This window comes from Larimichthys crocea, chromosome III (genome assembly GCF_000972845.2).
Source record: "Larimichthys crocea isolate SSNF chromosome III, L_crocea_2.0, whole genome shotgun sequence".
NCBI lineage: Eukaryota > Metazoa > Chordata > Actinopteri > Sciaenidae > Larimichthys > Larimichthys crocea.
The window spans coordinates 18392123-18413307 of NC_040013.1; the positions used below are offsets into that span (position 1 = coordinate 18392123).

A 21185-nucleotide genomic window follows, 5' to 3' on the forward strand; every position below is an offset into this window, starting at 1 on the left:
TTTAAAAAAAATAAGGGTCAAATAATGAGAGGCGAAATGTTGTATAAATTTAGTCAGTTTGGAGTTTGGGTAGACTAATAAAGGTGACTCTGTCAAAAACACATTGACAGTTTACTACTGCATATTTTTTTTCTTTAGCTCATGTGGCAAAACAGTGCAAATCAACAGCCTTTACATTCCTTTAGTATTCATTTGTCTTCACAACTAAGCATTCATTTTGTGAGACCACTGCTCCCAGAAGGTAAAGTGATTTATGTTCTATAGTAATAATTAAACAAACAAAAAAAAGTATTTCATCATTCTCGGGGAAGTAACAGCCTCTGTGTTCAACTAAAGCAGGGAAAGTGAGTTAGAGAGTACAGCACTGAAATACAACAGGTATATTTTTGTTATTGAGACCGTAAACTCCTCATGGTATGAGCACAGTATCTGAGTAAGTTTCATATGTGGGTGCACACATGTAACATTTCATTCAACGCATCATTTACAACACAGTACATTCCTTTTAATTTGAACTCACAGCCTTTATGATCCCAACACGGTGCTGTGAGACTACACAGACATAACAAAGTCTCACAACTACGGATGATTTTCTTTCGAGGCCACTGACTCATCAGCACATCTCTCCTAAACCACGCTCTGCCTTACATGCAGCACAATAAGATCTCAGAGTCGACTTAATGACCAGTTTATGTGAAACTGATTAAAATAATCTCTCAGCATTTTTTGTGGTAGATTATGGGTGGACATAAAAACCAGTTATTTAAGTGCAAGGCGTTCAGAGGGCTCTGTATTTACTGCAAGCTGTAGAAAACACAGGAAGGAGCCGAAATGCAGAAAAGAAAAGGACATATGAGGCACTGGAGATCATTCATACTGTATCAGGCTGTGCTTACAATAATCTGATAAGCATGATTGGCCTTAGCTACCAACTGCAGACTTTTTCAAATTTGAACATGCTCAAAAAGTGCAGGCATGGTGTGCAGGCACGTCATGCTCACTAATGGTGGAACCGAAGCAGTGAAGACATTTTCGTGTTTATCAGTAACGGTCGGAGAAATGATGCCGCTCCACCAGGAAGAGTCTGTGATGTGGCACAGACGGACACAAGGCTATAAACCGGAGTTGTGCAGGTTCGGGATTGGGTAGAATTTGGATACTCGACTCTGGGTGGTGGGGTTAAGGCATTCGGATTCGCCGCTCATCTTGAAGAACACCTCCTGCTCCTGGAGCTTCCGTGTGAACTCCTCCTCTAACGCCTGCAGGGGGCAGCAGATACAAACAACAGAGTCAAACACGGATTTGTGGAGACATTCATGCTCATCATACTGAGCATGATACGACTGCAGAAGAGATTTTATGAGAGGCATACATTCTTAAGTCAAAGAGTAAGTGGTTATTACCTTCTTCCTGGGCCTGAGCTTCTCTCTCCACTCCTTTATCTCTTGGCTGTGCTCCTCATCCAGCTCCTTCAGCTTCTCGGTCTCATGTTCAATCAGAAGGTGGCATTTCTCATTCTGTAAGAAAATGTGGGTTAACACAGCGCCTTCAGGTTAACGTGCTGCACAAGATTATATTTAGGTCTCTTTGCTTCCATTCATTCTAAATGGATGTTTTTCATTTTATCATCATTTTTTATTCTGTTACTTCTAAAGTTACAGTTCACTATTTATGTATGTTTATGTTTTCCTGTTGCATGAATCCAAGCCAGCATCGATGAGAAAGTAAGATTGATGTTGCTTCGGGTTCAGTCGAGTACAGAAGTAGAAGTATGTTACATCCCAGTCACAAACCAACTGGAGAAACTGGTGGATCATATTTTAAAAGGAAGAAATATTTTCTGGCTTTCCCAGCAGTCCTCTGGCTACTCTCAGAGATGTAAAGTTTCCTGACGGACAGTGAAGTAAACTGCTGCACTATAGCTGCTGTGAGTTAATGTTAGCTCAGTTTGTTAGCCGGGCTGCTCAGACTGTGAGCTAAGAGCACTGGAGGAGTGTTGGCGTTTGTACCGCAGGCGAATGCTGACAGGGAGTAGAACCAGTGTCATGCTAGAACCGGAGCTGGGCAAGCAGGTAATGTACCCGAGCTCAGCAGCCTTTATGGACACAATGACGGAAGAGGATGGCAGAGGAAGTTAAAAAGACTAATGAGAGAGCGATTAAACAAGAGGCCAAGAGTAAATGTGGGACTGACTTTTAGCCGTTGGTGAAATAAAAGACTGAAAGACACCGAGCTGAACTTCTTACTGTTGGACTAGTAAGTAATATTAGCTGGCTGCTATGTCTTGTGTTGTTGCTTTATGTTTGACTGTTTCACTTCATTTCACTTCAGTAATGTGTGTAGTATTGCACTCTGAAACTGGGGCGTTAAATCACGTGTGTGTGTGTGTGTGTGTGTGTGTATTGCGTCCCCACCTGTAGCTGCTGCAGCTCCCTGATGTTTGAGTCGCACTGCAGCTGCAGATCCCTCATCTGGTTCTCGTGTTTCTGGTGTTGATGCAGCCGCTCGTTCTTCTGCCTCTTTTCTTCCTGAGAAGCAAACTGGACCAAAACACGACGACTGTGATGACAATTTGAACAACAAACAACCAAACTGGACTATTATGTGATTTGTTGTTTGCTGCTTTCAACATGTCTGTTTTCTGTGTACACTCGGAGAGTTTTTAAGATTTCCTCCACTGCTCTTATCTGAACAAAACTAAACAGAAACAACATTTTGATCCAGAGCCAGTGAAGCTTGTGAAATGGTGGTTGGAAAGTTTCTGGTCAGATGGGTTGGGCTCATTAAAAGTACTGTTTGAATTGGACAGCTCTTAAGTGTGACTGTATGCCAGAGTGACATAGTGTTGCTAAAAAAAGAACATGCATGTTGAGTCACAAGCAGAAATGGTGAAAGAGCCGCAGCATGAGTCCGCAGTGTTTGTACCTGCTTTATTCGCTCCCTCTCCTGCTCTGGGGTGGCGGCTGCAGTGGCGGTGATGCGGAGGCTCTTCTTGAACATAGCCATGCGGGTCTTGGCCTCGCTGCGCTGAATCTTGGGCAGTCGAACCCTCTCTTGGGTTTGCTTGTTCTTCATCTCCTCTACCAACCGCTGGTTGTAGCGCTGCATCTGCTCCATCTCCTATAAAATCCGCACACAGTTCTGGGTTCAGCTGGGTTATTTAAATAACACGCCGCACACTCTGAGTAGATATCTCTCCTAAGCTCGTACCTTTTCATGCCTCTTTAGCAGCTGGTGTCTCTGCAGGAAGTACTGGTCTTTCAGCTGCTGCTTCAGCTGCTGGTGCTTCTCCTGCAGGTGGCGCTCCTCCAACTCCCACATGGCTGCCTCACGAGCTACAAGACACATGCACACACACACGGCAATGAGTTAGCAAACATCCACATGTTAGCCGGTGACGAGCAGAGGGTTGAAAGCAAACAGGCAAGTTGGACAAGCTGTAACATGTCCTCTCTAACAGCTCCTCTGGTTTCTCATCTATTTGCATGTCACACTCAATGTAATCACAGAAGCGACTTCAGGCTGTTGGTGGTTTCATGCCTGTTATGAAATTGAACTTGCAGACTTGAAACTTACTCAGAAGTAACAGCCTAAGAATAGAGTAATAACCTAAGTCGGCTGATGTGATGCCTTTAGCTGAGTTGCCAGGAAATCAGCACCTAAAGTGTCATCACATTTCTGACTTGCACTTGAACACACCAAATCAACCAATGCAATGAAACTACTGGCTGCTGTACAATCAGAGATCATGGTAGGCTTTAGAGGATGGTGAGCATTAATGGCTGTCGTCAAATAGCTCTTCCTCCATCTCCTACCTCTCATCAGCTGCTGCTTGTGGTTGAGGCAGTCTCTCTCGATAGTAGCGATCTCCATTTTATGCTGCTGAATGATTTTCTTCAGAGCTCCGTCCAGCTCTTGCTGCTGCTTCTGTAGAAACTCTTGCTCCTGAGGAGCCAGAGAAGAAGAAGGAGAGCGGTGAGAAACGGCCAGAGGAAGCCATCATGCAGAGGGACAGCAGAGAGAGAGAGAGAGCACAATAAAAAAAAATGTCACAGCACAAAAAAAACTAAAATATCAAAATCTTCCTGAAATATGATGATATAAATCTAGTCGAGTCAACCACTACAACTTGAGAACAACACAGAGCACTAAAGATGTCACATCATCAACTGGAATCAGAAGAGGAGACACTCAAGAGATCATGGATGGCAACGATCCACAATGGAGGTGAAGAGAGAAAGAAAGAGAGAAAAGTTAACAGTTCAGTAAAGATTCAGAGTCACAGTTTTATGTGAGACAACATCGACATCGACGTTCACATCATCCAGAGTCCGGCCTACATTATGTGTGACTCATTTACAGAACAAGCCAGAATTACATATTCATTTCATTTTCTTTTCTATCTTTACATATAATTTTATTGATGTAATGATGTTTAATATCTAGCTGGTGGCAAATTGTAGGTTACGTAATGCTATTACTTATCTATGATTACACATAATTGATCGTATTAATGTGTCTGTGGCTGCTGAATCCAAATTGAGCTGGTTAAAATGTGATAGCAGAACTGATTTTTTTTTCACAATACGAGTGACTTTTACATCCGTCCTGTGAGGCATCAGTCTATATTTGGACCTTGGCTGACAGAGACAAACATGGATCCAGACAGAAAGGGATCAACAACTACACCACCTCTGGGTTAGAGTGCTGTTTACTCCCAGACTCAATCTAGCCTGACGCAAATGATGCAATACCATATAAATACCATATAAAATACACGGACTAGATGTAGAACATTAGTGGATTGCAGGAGGAAAAATACTGAGCAGGAGAGGGAAGAGAGAACCACTGCACAAACACAGTGATGACAACACTCAAAAAGAAAAACAACACCGCCCATGCTTATATGTGTCGTCACAAACTATCCTGTCACTTAACCTCGCTCACATCTAAGTATGGGCCAGAGACGGAGAGAAACAGGGCGGGTTAGGAGTGGACTTACATCCTGCATCTGAGCGTTGAAGAGTGCGCATGAGGACAACTGAAAAGACTGTATCATAACCTGGGCCACTGCCTGCGGAGGAGAGCACACAGCGCACTCACCCTGATCAGGGACAGACAGTACACAGCAGCAGGCTGAAGATCTCTCACACACACATGTACACACACACACACACTGCTTCGTCCTAAGTTATGTAAGAGATGGCCCTTTCCTACTTTGGGAATATTGGTGAGTTTAAAAAGGCACGCAGCACAGTTCTGGTTAAAGGAAGTCAGTTAATTAGCATTAATACTTCTTCTCATGCTCGAAAGCGGCTCATAAATCCAGAGTTTGAGTTTAATCCAGCTTGCAAAAGAGCAGTTTTGTTACTTTTCATGCTATTGACTCATGGAGTGTTAATCTAAGAGTTACCTTTCGGAGAAAAGAAGGCCTTTGTGCACATAACTCATGTATAATTCATGAAAGATGCACAGGAAAACAAAGTTGTGAAGGACTTTCAGTTCAGTAATGTGGAAACAAAAGCTGTCTGTGATCACTCCCTCTTTATAGATTCACCACATAAAATAATAAACACTGCAGTGTGTGGTGAGAAGTAAAATGAGAGCGGACAGTCATGAATCATCATCATCTTAAATCACCACTGACAAGAGTACTGTAATTTCCACACAAGTAATCTCAGGAGCAGAGACTGAATATACAGGAGCGTATATGTATATGTGTAATTCATCTATTATGTATTTATGTAATATTTTCATTAATGATTATTCTGCTGATTATTTTCTCAATTAATCTGGTTTATAAAATGTCAGAAATTAGTGAGAAGTCTCCGTCATTATTTTCCAAATGTCTTGTTTTGTGTGATGAGTTCAAAACCAAAAGATGTAATGTAAGAAAAACTATAGAACTAACTAAGTAACTACAGATTTTGATGGTGTGATTAAAGTCGAAAAGGAGGAAAAATCTATTTCACGATTATAATGCATTCATTTATTTCATTACACAACGGTTACACGCAGCATTTTTTGTCTTGAAACTGAAAGAAGAAAACATCTCTTATGTAGGTGGATTACGTGCCATTTTGGTGAGCATTAAATTTATAAACTGCGCGGTGCTCCTTCACCTGCTTTGTTGCTGTTGGTTTATGTTGCAATGAAGGCTAAAATCTCTTCAGGAAGCACTTGATGTCTTTACGGTTAAAAAACCTTTAGGCTTTTATTTCAACATAAATCAAACCTTTAGGTTTTTTAACACTGTAGTCATGGTAGGGAGCAATTACAGACATAGAAATTCTTTGTTTGTGTGAATACAAAAATGAATGAATGAGGTTAAAGGGAGAGTGAGAGTCAGAGGGAAGGAGAAAAGAGAGACAAAGAGTAATCTTACTCTCACAGAGTCAGAGACAGCAGGTGACGGTTTACCTCTGCAGTCTTAAGGAGCGATAGGTCCTCCTTAACGCGTTTCATGAGCTCTTTTCTCATGTGTTTGGGTGACTGTCCAACTTCCTGTTTGGCCTACAGTGTGTGTGCAGAAACTGGTTGATGCAGTATATTCTGAAAATCTAACAAAGCTGTCCTACAACAGTAGAAGACATGCACGGCCCACTTTGAGAGGAGAGACACCAGCATCCAGCCACCAACTGATTTGAAGTCCGCATGCCTAATTCCCATGGCCTGCGTTTGATGTTCCTTTGAACTAGTCAGTCTTTTTGATTAGTAGTTTTTTCAGAGCCTGTCAGAACTGCAAGTTTGAACTGCACGAGTCAAGCCATGAGTTTGTCAAAAGGAAGATTTGACTGGTACATGGCAGCAGATGTTAGTCTGAGAATCAGCTCCATATGTATTACTTTGCATTCAATTAAGTCCCACAGCCATCAAGATGATTATTTAGCCTCTAGAAATAATAATAATTAATAAATAAAGAGTAGCTGAGTTGGAATCATTTGTTGACTACGACCTCTGAATGTTTCAAATTCAAAGAAATAATCCTGTACCTAAGAAATCGTGGGTAATGTGTTTGTGTTCCTTTGAGTTTGGTGAATATTTGATGTTTTTTTATGTATGCTTACCTGGTACAGATGTACTCCTACTGCAGACTGCTGTTCATAGACTACAGCTCAGTGTTTAACACCATGGTGCCTTTGTTAAACTGGTGGCTACACTAAATAACTAGCTTTGTGTGATGCAATCTGTGCGTGGGTCCATATTTTTTTTTAAAAGAGAACAGTGAGAGAGGGGAATAACCACAGGCTTGATGTCTCAGTCCGAGGCACAACAATGGATGTTTTTTTCTCTGGGATGCCTTAAGCAGTTAAGCATATCTACAAAAACCTTGGCCAATTTCTTTCAGTGCACTAATACAAGTGTTCTTACAGGAGGATTTGGTAACCTGCCTGTGTTTGACCTGAAGCAACTCGACATAATTGTTAAGCATCCAAGAATCTAAAATAAAGAAGCAGTCAGCCATAACTGCATGAGATATTTCAAGTCAGGTGCAAGAAGAGAACACAAGCCATTTTATTATGTTCACTGCTACCTTGATCTTAGCAACGAGGCCTGTTTTAATGACTGTTTTATCCTCTGGCCTCTGAATCACTGTGTTTCCTGTGCTCTTTATTTTATGTATTTGTTTATGCAGCAACACTGTGTGCGTAACTGTATACTTTTGTCTTTTAGCTTGTAGGCTGGAGAGGTTGGAGAGCAGCTAGTGGCACTTTATTATATGACAATAAATTCCTTGGATAGAAACTTTGAAGATGATTCCATATCAGTTACTCTAAAGCTTTCATTATTTCACCAAATGAGCCCAACACCACCAACCAACACCAAGTCGGCCATCCTGTGACCAAAGCCACCTCACACACTCATACAAGAGACATGGTTAGTTAAATACACAATAACAGCACATTGTGAATAAATACAACACTGCAAAGAACAAAATAATCTTGCATTATAATATTACATTTTATCATTAGGCTATAATATAATAACTTATATTTTTGCAGCTCATCACCCACAACAAAGTACACGGCTGAAGGCTGAAGCAACCACTTTAAGGCAACCTGCACAAGCTGGACAACAACCACCAAGGCATCGAAATAGATGCCAATCTGCACATTTGCCATAAAAAAAGCAGCATAAAGCGAAACACAAAAACTGCAAGCACACCCTAAAGATCCGCAAAGTATTTAAAGTTGCCGAGCACAGAAAGAGGCAGAACGACTAATAAAGACCTAATATGTCTTTATAACAAGCCCAGCACACCGTCGTGATGTGATTTTAGCCTTAGCTTTTATTAAATTATTCTCCAAACATAACAAATAGACTCTGTAGCACAGTATAGCTTAGGAGGCAACCAGAAGCCTCTGGGCTACTGAATAATGGATTCATCAACATGGAGCTAGCAGCATCTAGGAGAAAGATAGCAAAGTCTATCTGTTGCTATCATATGCACACATACAGTAGCAGGCAGAACAGCAAGCCACACCACTCCCATAGGATTAGATTAATATGACACAGCCACCGGCTAGGTTGTTAGACACATGCACCATTAAACAGCTCGTATCTTTGACATGCAAATGCTTACGACCCCCACGCTCCCGCCGTTAAGAGCTTTCATGCAGAAACACGTCATGCACGGCCATACCTCTTTTTTCCGGTTCTTCAGCATGTTTTGGAACTTGGAGAGCTCTTTGTCTTGATCTGCTTTGATGCGTTTGGCTTCGTCGCGTAGACGGCTGGTGTGATCCTGTTCCAGTCGCTCAATGGTCTGCTTCTGCTTCTTCTCCAGATTCTCCACTTCTTGGTCATATTGACGCTTCTTAGCCTGCGTGGACAGAATCGACAGAGACCGTGCATCAGTTTTTCAAGCCTTTATTGCTTATTAGGGAGTGGGAGATTCACTGTAAAAGACATTTCTACTTGGATATAATGCTAAATGAGTAAATGATGATAAAATATGACAGACAAACTAGTATCTGGCTACATGCTTAAGGTAACTCCCTCCGTCAGATTTAGATCAACTCAAGCAGCTCGTTTCCTAGGAGCTAGGCAAAAAAACAACAAAAAAAACGCATCACACCACTGCTATACGAGCGACCTGACTTACAGTAGTTTCCTGTTCAAAGCGCCGATAGATCTGCTCTCTCTGCTGCTGCAGCTTGTTGCTCAGCTGCTGCTGTGCCCTCTGCTCCTCTTTCTGCAAGAGGCGCAGCTCTCTCAACTCCTGCCGCCTGAGGAAACCACAGAAAAAGTGCAGTCAGGGTGCCACCATTATTTCAACTCATTTCATTCACAAAAAAAAACATTCTATTTTTCCTTTTTGAGATGAGATTGTATGGTTTGTTTCATATCAAAATTGTATATGTAATTTAGGAGTTACATAGGAGAATATTATTTTTTCTGCTGTCTGAACCAGTAACTGCTAAACTGATGCATGTTAACTCTGAATTGCTGACATAAGGTCACAAACCCAACAGCAAATCGTCAGACAGCACTTGTATAAACATTCGGAGGAGCTTGTATAATGTCTTTAAAAGGCAACATGGGAGATGACAGTAACATAATGCAGCATTCAACATGGGAGATAACCCATCTGGCATTTGTAAAAAGCTGTGGGAGTTGAGAAGCGAACGAGAACTATTTAAGGCAAGCATGTTAAATAGGCCATGTCACATATTTAGAACGGCATGGTAAGCAGAGTGCATACAGACGTACCTCAGGAACCTCATCTCTTCGCTCTTGGTGTCGTTATCGGTCACTATCTTTGATGTTGTCACACTGACCTCCACACCATCCACCATGAACTTACGTGTCTTCTTCAGCGTCTTCTTCTGACGTTTTGACTCCTGCAAATCAAACAGGGATGTGTTTTAGGGACTCAAATGGTCAAAATAGTGTTGATAATTTAACTAAGGTTGTAAGTCAGAGACACGTTATATCACCTGCATAGACACAGAGCCCCCTTCTTTGCTCTTGGACAGGAAGCTGGAGATGGAGAGATTGAGGTCAAGGCTGTTGCTATCAGCAGCAGAGCTGCTTCCAGAATCAGAGTCCTTCTCCACGTCCGGCTTGATCACAGCAGGACTTCCATGCTCGATCTTGCTTTCTGAATCTGTTTCACTCTCTGGGACAGAAACAGCATCTTGGGAAGTGCTCTCATCAGCACGAGTGGCTTTCTCTTCATCCTCTTTAACAGGGACATCTTTACATGGGACCACTTGTTCTGAATCCTCAGTGTCTTTGGCTTCATCTTTGACTCCATTTGTGTATTCAGTCGGTGCCTCTTCCTCCACTTCAGCCTCCTCTCTGGGGTGATTGTCTTGTTCAGGCTGCTCTGCCTCCTCAGGCGTCTCTTCCTCAGGCTTCTCCTCTGGCTGAATTTCTATGGCCTCCTTCTCCAACAAAACCTCAGCGGCAGGCTCGTCCACAATAGCCTTTGTGTCCGTGTCTCTATTTATTTTTCTTTGTTCATTTGATTCTATATTTTCTGTGTCTGTATTTACATCTGTGCCATTAGCTGTGTCTTCTATTCTGTCTTTTGTTGCTTCATGCGGAGTCATCTCTTCATCTGGCTCTTTGCTTTCTTCTTCTACTTGTGCCGCTTCTTCTGGTATGGATTCTGGTTCTCCAGGTGTAGCTTCAGGTTGCTCTTGTGGTTCTCTAGATTTTTCTGTACCTGCTTCTATTACTCCCTCTTCTTTTACCTCCTCTGGCTCTCTTTCTTCTTCTGTTACTTGGGTAGGTTCGTCCTCTGTTTTGTCTTCTTGTGTCTCCTTCTGTTCCTCCTCTGTTTCTTGACCATCTGTGACAAGTTCTTCAGTATCCACTGTATTTACAGGTTCTTCTGGCTGGGATACTTCAGGCTCAGCGGGAATCTCTTCAGCTTGACCATCGTCTGGTTTAGGTTCTGTAGGCTCTTGTGAGATGTCCTTGATGGGCTCTATTAACCCAGGAGCCAGGTCTTCATTACTGACATCGGACACCTCATTGAGTTTCTCCTCCTCAGTCTTGTCTACTTCACTTGTTCCCAGTCCTTCATCAGAGAGCTTATCACTGGTCCGGTCCTCAGCAGGTTCGACCTCCGTCTTTTCTGTAACAGATTCCAGTGTGGAGGGAGTTGGTGGGACTTTGTCGTCCTCTGAGCTAGCCACGCTGGCATCTGATGGCGCTCGCTTGTGCCCAGGAGCCGCCTGAGAAATATAAACACCACAATCAATCAGTTAGTGGTAGAAAAGGTCACAACTCTGTCCTTCACAAAGATATCAACAACTCTTAGAGCTCATACATCATTTAAAAAAAATGCTTATATACATACACAATACAATAAAACTACATACCACAGGTGTATCAGGCTCTTCCTCCTCCTCCTCCTCTTTGCTATCCTCGATCTCCTCAGTAACTTCAGCCTTGGCCTCGGCGATGAGCTCTCTGAGAGGTCTGCTATTAGTAACACTGGTGACAAAAGGGTGCTACATAGATGGACAGGGACACAAGATATCAACATGAATCTTTATCACAAACTGTCAGGCTAAATCAAAACTGAAAACAAGACCCTTGAAAATATGACACATTCAAATGTTTGTGTACGTATTCTTGGGGTTATACAGCAGGTGGTGTAGACGGTTGCATACTGTAAGATAACATTGGGTAGTGAAGGTGGCAGTGTGGCAGCTCACCTGCAAAAGCTGTACTGCGCCCCACCTATTGTCCACATTCTTATCAAGCGCTTTGCGCAGAAAGTCGTTGAATTCTGGTGACCTTTCAAGAGCAAATAAAAAAAAAGAATTAACTTGCTGGTCATATATCAGAATAAATGTCCCTGGGTCCTGCATTGTATAATAAGATTAATACAAATCTTCACGTCATTTAGTTTTAACAATTTACTAAGCTTTGACACATTAAAAACAGTTGACATATCCTTATCTCCAATCCGGAAACATTCCTGTAGCACCTCTAGTTATCACCAGCGCACAGTCTCACCAGCGAGAGGGATGCATGAGTGTGGGCGGCTCGGACTTGGCTATTTTCAGCAGCACTCTCATGGGATTCATCTCGTGGTTGGGCGGCTCAATCTGCGCCAGCTCTATCAGGGTTACCCCGAGGGACCAGATGTCGGCCTTGTAGTCATACGGACGGTCCTTGGAAGTCTCGCACATTACTACCTCTGGGGCCATCCTGCAGGGGATTAGAAGTTAGTGGCTTTGTGATTCGCATTAGGCTAATTTTGGACTACAGGTGGAAGTGTGGCTTCAGGCATGTTGCTTGATATATTTCTGATGCCTAAAGGTCGATTGAAAGAGGAATAAAAAAAGTGTGTGTGCGTTTCAGTCTGGACTTTGAAAAATAGGCAGCTTATTCAATATTTTCGTCGGAGGTCACCTGAGTGCTGAAGGAGGCTTTTTCTGTTATCCAACATTCCATTGCAGCTTTCGTGCCACCACATAGCAAAATCATCACCCCTAGCTGTGGGACACGCTTAGACAATTATCAGAGGGAAATGACTCACCAATATGGAGTGCCGATGAAAGAATCTCTTCTCTGTAACGTCTTGGTATTTTTAGCAGACACCCCAAAGTCAGCTGAAAGCAGAAATGAATTATAACCCCTTTCATCATTGCATCAAAATAAACTGTATAATGATTTCTTCATTGTGAATACACTGGAATAGAAGATACAGATAAACATATCACATTCAACCCTGCAAGAGGGCAGAGAAGCCTTAATGCCCCTTTCATGATGCTCTTAGAGTGAGTCTAACTCCCAGCAGGTCTGTCACTTGTGCAACTATTTCAGCCTGCTCTCCTTTTTCGCACATTCGCTTACAGTATGTACACATGAGAGAGAAAGAGAGATCTATCATTAAGTCCCTGGTGACTGCTTGATAATTATTGTTTGCCAGGCTGCGTCATGACCCTCTGCCTACAGAACATGAATCATCAGGCAGCCAGCAGCTATGGATGCCACAGCAGCGACCTGAACGCTTTTACTTCTGGAATATTATGTAACCGATTCAATGGATCACCAGCTCCAGTACGTAAGTGGTAAAAATATAGTTCTCTCTTTTGGCGCTTTTTAACTCGAGGCCACATGAATGACTCATCCAGTTTTATCATATGTAAACACTGTGCTGTGCACTTTTCAACACCATCCCCAAAGTCACATAGCTCAGCTGGCTGCGCCAGCACTGTTGGCAAAAATGACTGACAATTACTAATTAGCTTTTTAAGCCTATTAGTGTTGGCCCCCGCAGGAAGGTTCAGGGTGTCCACTAAGGACACATATTGAGAGAAATCAACAATGAATCAGCTGTTGTTTTGTGTGGCGAGGACCCTAACGTGTGTAAGGCTGGAACATGACTGATCGTTTCTTGATGAATAATCCTTCACATTGTGTGAATTATTACAATGACAATGCAGCAGCACAGGATGACATTTTTACCCAGTTTCACTTCTCCCTCCAAGGAGAGAAGAATGTTTCCGGCTTTCAAGTCTCTGTGGATGACCTTGTTCTCATGGAGGTAAATCAAGGCCTCCAAGGTCTGCCTACACACAACACGGATCTGTGGCTCTGTCAGGGGCCTCTCCAGTTCTGTGGATAAACATGCACACAGGTAATTTATGAGTGATCATTTTTTTATTGTGACACATTTTTACAAACACAGACTGGGCTGTTTGGATATATTAACACAAAATATGAGGGCTTGGTGGTATCCCAGCAACTAGAAGACAAAACTCCACCCTGACCAGGCAGCATGTATGACTGGACAAATCTGGGGGAAGAGGAGTTGTTTTAGGTGAGTCAGACCACTGAACAGAATGCACCAACATCCAACAGTGAAGTGAATTTATCCTCTTTGTCGTGGTAATTCACACACACACAATTCAAAAAGTGGTGAGGTCTGCAAGGTTTAAAAGAGAGAGAAAAACTGCACACATTAGAAGTGGCTAACCACTCCTTGAAATCTGAGCTACAATAATTACACAGTTGCAATGGCCTCTCCAACTGGAGAGAGGGGGAAAAAAATCCCACAGAGGAAAAAGAGTTGGCACGTGAGGATGGAGCAAAGAAAAAAGCTCCAGAACTTTATAATAATTTTCTGTTTTCTTCAACGAATGAGGGACTTACCCAACATGATGGCGTCCACTGCACCACCTGCACAGAACTCAATCAGGATCTGCAATGGTGAAACAAAACAAAGCAGAATAATAAGTAATGTGTAATTCAATGAATCCCTGATTTGCTTAACGGAGGGACTTCATGCAGTGTAGGTGAACAACATGACCTTTATAGGAAAGACATGAGAACCCTTATTCTATATTATGGATTACTCTGTGGAGACATTCCAAGAAGCCAATCGATCAGACACAGCCACATGGAGCATCTTCCATAGATACAGATTTTCTTTTCCATTACAGGATAGTCTTTATGTGTCAGCCCTTGTTGGATTAAAACATCAGTAAAGAGTCCAGATGGAAGCTGGGATCGTCTCCTTATGATTTCTTTATGATACACCTGTTCAGCAGGATTTTTATGCAAAAAGTGTGCAGAGTGGGTCGTGATGGTTTGTCGCCCTGTTAGAAAAATGTCTCTTATTCTTTAGCGCATGTGTATGTCTACATATGAGTCACATCCGGGATATTTCTTCATACATTCTGATAAAAAATGATTTCCTCATTTTGTTAAACAGTGCAGCATACTTGAGATACGGCCATAAGCAAACAAGTCAAGGTGTCATATGTAGTACAGACAATTTGCACAGTTGAAGTCCTGCCACAAACAAACGTTACATACACACATATATCTTAATCATATATCTTATTAGGGTTGATAGGTACGGAAGTGCACTGATGGAAGAGCGTAAGAGTTAAAAACAATGACAACTCACTTGTCAATCACAGTATGGATGATTAAAGATATATTGAGGGTATGAAATACTAAATGAATGCAAAACTGAATGTGTAACTGGGAATGATAAATATATACGAAGGAACCGGTACAAGACTGAATCTCCAACCATAGAACAATAGATAGGAATTGTAAGAGTGATCTATTGAATGGAAACCACCAACTTCGACTGAAGAAGAATGTCTCTAACTAAATGGGAAAAATTTGTGTTGTATGACATAATGAAAAACATGTATGCACTGAATACTGTATAAACCAGATTTGTGTTAAACCGTTCTGACTATGGACACCTGCAGCCATGACTGTTGATACTGATTTATATTTTATATATTTTCTGCATTTTCTTTGTTGCCTCATTTTTCATTGTATGTATGAATAAAAACTTAATAAACATTACAGTTTAAAAAAACAGGCCAGCTTCTGACCTCGGTTGTAATAGATCATGTAATGTACCCCACCACCATTTCATCTATATTGGCATTGCCAGGGAGTTTGCAGCTCATGGTATCGAATGATACAAGACAAAAATCAATCAAAGCTACAACCCAGCACCGCCCTCCATTCAGAGACTGAAACAAAGAGGAGAAACCAAGCGGTTGTTCCTGTTCTGCATAATAAGTTATCGTGCCAAGGGAAATTTCGCTTGTAATTCACGGTCTTAGGATTCTGACAGGTGTTACAAGTGTGCACAAATTACAATCTGCTGATCACAATCTCCGGTTAAATTGAACATCATGCATGCATGCGTATAAATCCTCTCTTTTCCAACAGCAACATATTTTCCTTGATAGCTTCTTGTATTAAAAAACAAAACAGAAAAAAAACAGAGCGTGTTATATATTAACTCAACCAAACACATGCAAAGCAGAGGCAGTTACACATTCATCATGCTGCTATAAGACATGGTCCAGAGGGACGACCTGTATGCTACTCTGAATTATTCACAGGCACTTTCTCCAGCCACCAAATCCACTCCATTATCATCGCATAGATGTGGCCGGTCCACAAGGGACGGTCACATGACACCACCTGCCAGGGCCTAATTGTTCTGGGGCCTCTTAGTGCACACAGAGCGAGATCCACTAACTATGTGTTAAAACTGCACTGTGACACAACTCTCTGCTCACAATCACAAATCACAAACAGACGCAGGAAAATGTGAGAAATGTACTCTTTTGTCACACATATTAAGGGTGTGTGAGGTTAAAATCAATATGGAGACTATTCAGCTACAAGTCACAGGCTCCAATTTCTATCAGAACAATCCTTAACCTACATTACAGAAACTTAATCCATCATTATGACGATAATCTATTATATGTATTTTTCTTCTGGGTGGTGAGGCCATTGAACATGCCGTCCCTGCCTCGTACTAGCCTCTGACTGTGTCACATGATCGGTTTTAAACTCTTAAAATGCAGGTGACAGGGGAAATAAATGCACTGCTATTATCCTTTAATCGAACGATACAAGAGTCCTTTGAGAGCAAGCATAACAAATACTGGCTTGTGATGACTCTGTGTGTCTCAGTGTGTGACTGGTTCACTGCATCTGTCTCCTTGGCTTCAAATCAACAGCAACACAAGAGGAAAAAAGGAAAAACAGTCAGGCAAATTGCTTACTTACCCAAAGTTTGCCTTCGAAATAGAAGGCATCCAGCAGTTTGACGATGTGATGGTGGTCGCAGGAGGCTAAAATGTCAATCTCCACCATGTAATCCTCCAACTCATCCTCTGTCTTTGTGTCAATAACCTTGGCAGCAGCGAGGGTCCCGTTCTGCTTGTTCTGAGCCTGAAAGCAGCGATGGGGACAAACGTAGGAAGCTGATTATATTCTCACAATAAAACGTGAATGTGAATGTGAAGTAGGAAAGAGAACAAAGAGAAAGCTTGAATATCAACTGACTATGCTCGTCAATACATTTCTAATATCGCTGGCTGGCTTACAGAACAATCATCTTGGCTCACTCTGCTAAGGCGGTGCTGTGGAGTGGCTACTGAGGAACAACATCCATCAACATAACCATTTCATTTAAGACAAAAGCCATTTTGAATCTAGAGCAATAAACACTGAAACACTTTATGGCTTGTGTAGATCAAAGCAATCTCTATAAACACATCTCATAGAGACTTTATGATAGCGTGTTGTTATATATTAAATAAGAGAATTACAGTATGAAGACAAAATATTCACAAAACGTGCCGTCATCTTCTGAAGTACTCTGACAGAAGCCGATCTTGTCACGCTTGCTCACTTCCTCTGCTTCCTTTTCTCCCCTCTCTTCTTTATTTCCTTTCACACTAATGTACCTACTACACAGCCAAACATTAAGTTACAGTTGGAGTAACTTAAAGATTATACCAAATAAATTGATTGATAGCTTTCTCTTTAGGGAAACAGCTTATGCTTGTCTACATTGGTGACACATGCCACAAAGTCGTCATTCCTAATTAAACTATATTGAAGAGAGTATTATAGCCTGATTACAACAAGTAGCTGAGAAGTTATTTCAAGCCAGCCAGCTTTGGACTTAATGTTTATGGATACAGACACAATCTCAGGGAGTTAAGGAAAAAGAAATGGGAGGGAGTGTTAGGACAAACTGCTGCACAGTGTGTCACACCCTATATTTACACAGTTCTGACCTGACACACTCCCTGTGTCTTTCTCTTTGTGCTGGCCGATGCCTGTCTAGACCAGGCCATCATTAATACATATGCAGATTCAGTATTAGCTTCACAACAGAACGAGTGGCGATAATTTGTCTGTGGCTGAGCTATTCGAGTGGAGTTTGTGGCCTTCAGTTATTATACGTCCGTGACATTTACACTAAACTCTGGTCTGGTTTTGAGAGATTAAATGAGAGATTTTGTGGGTGTCATAATAAAAAAAACGATCCAGCATGTTGTTATATGATCTTTAAAGTCTACCAAATAACGGTCTGAATGCGAGTAGATTGTAAATAATAAATCTCACACCATTTTGGCTTTATAGTACGGACGCACTACTTGGCTATGTGAACAGAATTATGTAAGGAGTTTGGTCCCAAAAAAAAATGACACACCTCTTCATGAATAAAAGGTACAATACAAGATATGTTAATGTGTTGTAGTCCAGGACACTTCTTGGTTTTGCTCTGTCAAACTGTCTGATTCACACTTTGCAATTTCATGTCACCCCGCCCAAATGAGGTAGCCATCAGAAGCCTGTGAAATTACTGATGAAATACTAGTATTACTACTACTACTACAAGATTGCCTTCATTTCTTGTTTATATAGAACTCAACTCTCTTCAAAGTTATTTAAAATATTATGATTATGTTCAAAAAAAGAACGACAACAAGCACAACTTGAACAGAGCTGGATATTTCTCCTGTCGCTGACCTTTCCTTACGTGTGTTTCTCAGCCTCGGTACAAATTCACACAAAGATAACCTGCAGCGTTACATCAGTCAGCAGAGATTACAGGTGGGTGCCACAAAACCATGAATACCTCGCTATAAACACTGAAAATGACAGCCTGAGAGCAAACCGCAGCAGGAAACGGAAACATTAAATGCTCCACGAGCATTGTTTTGAGATTATTTCATTAAATTTGCATTTTACTGTTCTGGTGTTGTGGGTATTGTGTCCACCTCATGTATGATGTACAATATGTGACGGCCAAACAAATAGACCATCAACCTGAAGTGTTAACCAGGACACTAACTTCACCTGTCATGGTGTGTGGCATGAACAAACTACATGCACTTGTCTTTGTAAACAAAGTCCTCTTGTCACAAATGGATGTTTCTACAATTATGGGAGTGACACAGTGATCTTTTAACCTGCTTTCACTGTTAATCTGTGCGTCCTCTGATAAACCAGTTTGACATTTGTGAGGCCAAAAATACCTTCAACAGTTTGTAAAGGCCAAATCAATGACAAAGCAAAGTCATATTTACAACCTGACGATGTAACAGAATGGGAAACACCCATGACACACTTACCAGGTGAGTTCAAGCTGTCCCTAAACACACCTTTCCTCAACAAGAAGACAGGTAACAGTTAAATTACAGTTCATAGCATGAATTAAGAGCACCTGAAGGGGAAAATATTCATTTCTAGTGGCCTTGAGGATGTGGCCTGAACGAGGATTGAGCTATCAAGTGTTGTCATTTGAACGTTTTATCTATTTAATGACCGTGAATGCAACAACAACAGCATGAAACACAATGGGAGTGTGTTCAAGAAATAGGTTAGAAAAGCCCAAGGCGGATGTAATACATTACCTTAAACACTTTGCCAAACGCTCCATCTCCCAGTTCACCAATAATGTCCCAGATTTCCTCTGGGTTAACGTCTCTGTGTACATGTTCATACTGCTTCTTCTTTTTATCGGGCCCCAACTTGAATATCTTCCGAAAATTAAAGAAAGACATCTTTCTTTTCTTGTTTTTCTTGTTTTTTGTGGACGTGAACTACAGTGCTGTGGATGCGGTCTCTTCGGTTATTTCCGCCAAGAAAATATAGCGGTTCCTCCCGACGCGGAGCTCAAATTGCTAACGAAATAAGCAGCATGCAAGGCGTTAAACGAGGTCGGACAAGCCGCTATTGTAGCCATTCAGCTGTGATAATGTCAATTATAACTTCCCTTTGACGGCGGTTGTTCATAATCACATCATAGCTAGCAGGGTTTCACAGGACGCTGGTCGGGGGAGGAGGTGAGGGATACGGAGGAGAGATCGCCGCTCCGCACAGGCTCTTGTTGTTGTTGTTGTTGTTGTTTCCGTTTTTCTTTTTTAAAAAGATATAACAGCAAATATCGAGCATATCAACACAACACACTATGGCGTTTTCATCGTTTAGCGAGTATAAAAAACGAGAGAGTCAAAGGACCCCCATGCTTCGCTTGGCTGACCACACACAGAAGTTAGCGGACTAGCGTCAAGTCAACTGACGTGATTCTTTCGGTTTCCGTTAGGGCTCTTTCAAAATAAAATAAAAACCGTTACTACTAACTAACACTTTTCTTTTTTAGCCACAGAAAGTAGCAAAAAACAAACAAAAAACAAAACATGGATAATATATACAAACAGAACTAACAGACAAGAAATGTGTTATTAACCGTCTTTTTGTGATATTTTGTTAGCTGAGTGTTGGTGTTTGAGGAGTAACCGTTAAGCGTGGACGTTAACGGCGCTACGTCAACGGCTGTCTTGCTTTGCTTTTCCACACATAGTGTGGTAATATCGCCACTAAGTGTGTTTTTTCTCTTGTTGAGATACTCGTCAGTGGTTTAAATTAATTTATTTGCGCAATCGTTGTGTTGTTTCCGCCGTGTGTTGGTCGGACGCCAGTCAGCTTGACGCAGTCTTGGTTAGCTGTATCTGTTTCCTGAATCACCTCGACAGGACGTGCTCAGGGCTCAGCCCCTCGGCCCTACCACGCATGCTACTCTGTGTTCCTGTCGTCATGACGAGGAGAAAAAATGGTAGAAGTTGTTCAACATTTTCAAGGCCCACGTTATGTCACACGGAGTCAGATGATACAGGCTTATTCATAGTAATTAAGCAGTCATAGGTTGGAACTTTTGGCCTTTTATTTTCATAATGCACAGCAGAAGTAGTTAATACTTATATTTATGCAATATCCAAGGCACAACAAGGATTCGTGTTGCTTATTGGATAACTTGTTACCAAACAAGTTAGGCTATACTGTTACAGAGCAGATACTCAAGTACATGCTTCATTATAATCAAATGTTGTGCAAAAGAAATGTGCAAATACTGAAGCAAAATGTATCAAAAATAAAAGTGATCATGATGTAGAATGGCCCCTTTCCTTTTCATTATATCATATTCTGTTGGATTATTTATTTATTTATTTATTTGACTGTTTTTGCAGTTAAGAAGCATTTTAGTGTTTTGTAGTTGTTTTTATTAAATCAGAATCAGTTTTAATTTGGCTCCAGTTTTTTGTTGCTTTCAGCGACACAGAAATACTAAGAACAAGGACAACATGTAAGTAGGTAAAAAAAAAGATACAGTGTGGTCCAAAAGTGAGACCACATTGAAAATCTCTATTATTTGCATGTGTGCATGTGAACCTGGACAGAACAATGAACAATCAGAAGTCAAATAGTTATTGTGAGCAAAGAGACTTTCTCAGTGTCAAAGCATGGCTAGACTAAAGGTTTAAGAGGACAGTGCATGGACCTATTATTTACAATAATAAAGAATGTAAGACTCCAATTAGCAAATGTACTGTCAAAAGAAGGCTGTCTTGTAGTGGTCTCAGAGG

At 41.4% G+C, this 21185-nt stretch overlaps 1 protein-coding gene across 2 annotated transcripts; it reads right to left on the reverse strand.

Moving 5' to 3' along the window:
• Positions 1-8: 8 nt before the first annotated feature.
• On the reverse strand, positions 9-19848 carry slka (STE20-like kinase a). 2 transcript variants are annotated; one of them, XM_019270399.2, is made up of 19 exons: positions 19176-19848; positions 16531-16695; positions 14125-14173; positions 13438-13587; positions 12506-12578; positions 11980-12174; positions 11676-11757; positions 11337-11468; positions 9942-11189; positions 9715-9845; positions 9107-9230; positions 8645-8824; positions 5003-5074; positions 3816-3945; positions 3211-3335; positions 2926-3120; positions 2415-2540; positions 1404-1517; positions 9-1259 (listed from the first exon to the last, which is right to left on the reverse strand). In XM_019270399.2, exons 1-19 carry the CDS (start codon positions 19323-19325, stop codon positions 1113-1115), a joined length of 3588 nt encoding a protein of 1195 aa, XP_019125944.2. In that variant the 5' UTR covers positions 19326-19848; the 3' UTR covers positions 9-1112. The 2 variants fall into 2 exon arrangements, with proteins under 2 accessions (XP_019125944.2, XP_019125946.2); XM_019270401.2 differs by lacking the exon at positions 5003-5074 and having other exon boundaries at positions 19176-19847.
• Between the last annotated feature and the right edge of the window lie 1337 nt (positions 19849-21185).

Excerpts from the sequence above, each read along its gene's own strand:
- slka (XM_019270399.2), bottom strand. The coding sequence starts at position 19,325 with ATGTCTTTCTTTAATTTTCGGAAGATATTCAAGTTGGGGCCCGATAAA. Across the intron at positions 14,174-16,530 it reads ATTTCGAAGGCAAACTTTGG|ATCCTGATTGAGTTCTGTGC; the intron begins GTAAGTAAGCAA and ends TCACCATTGCAG. Across the intron at positions 3,121-3,210 it reads TGCTAAAGAGGCATGAAAAG|GAGATGGAGCAGATGCAGCG; the intron begins GTACGAGCTTAG and ends CGGATTTTATAG.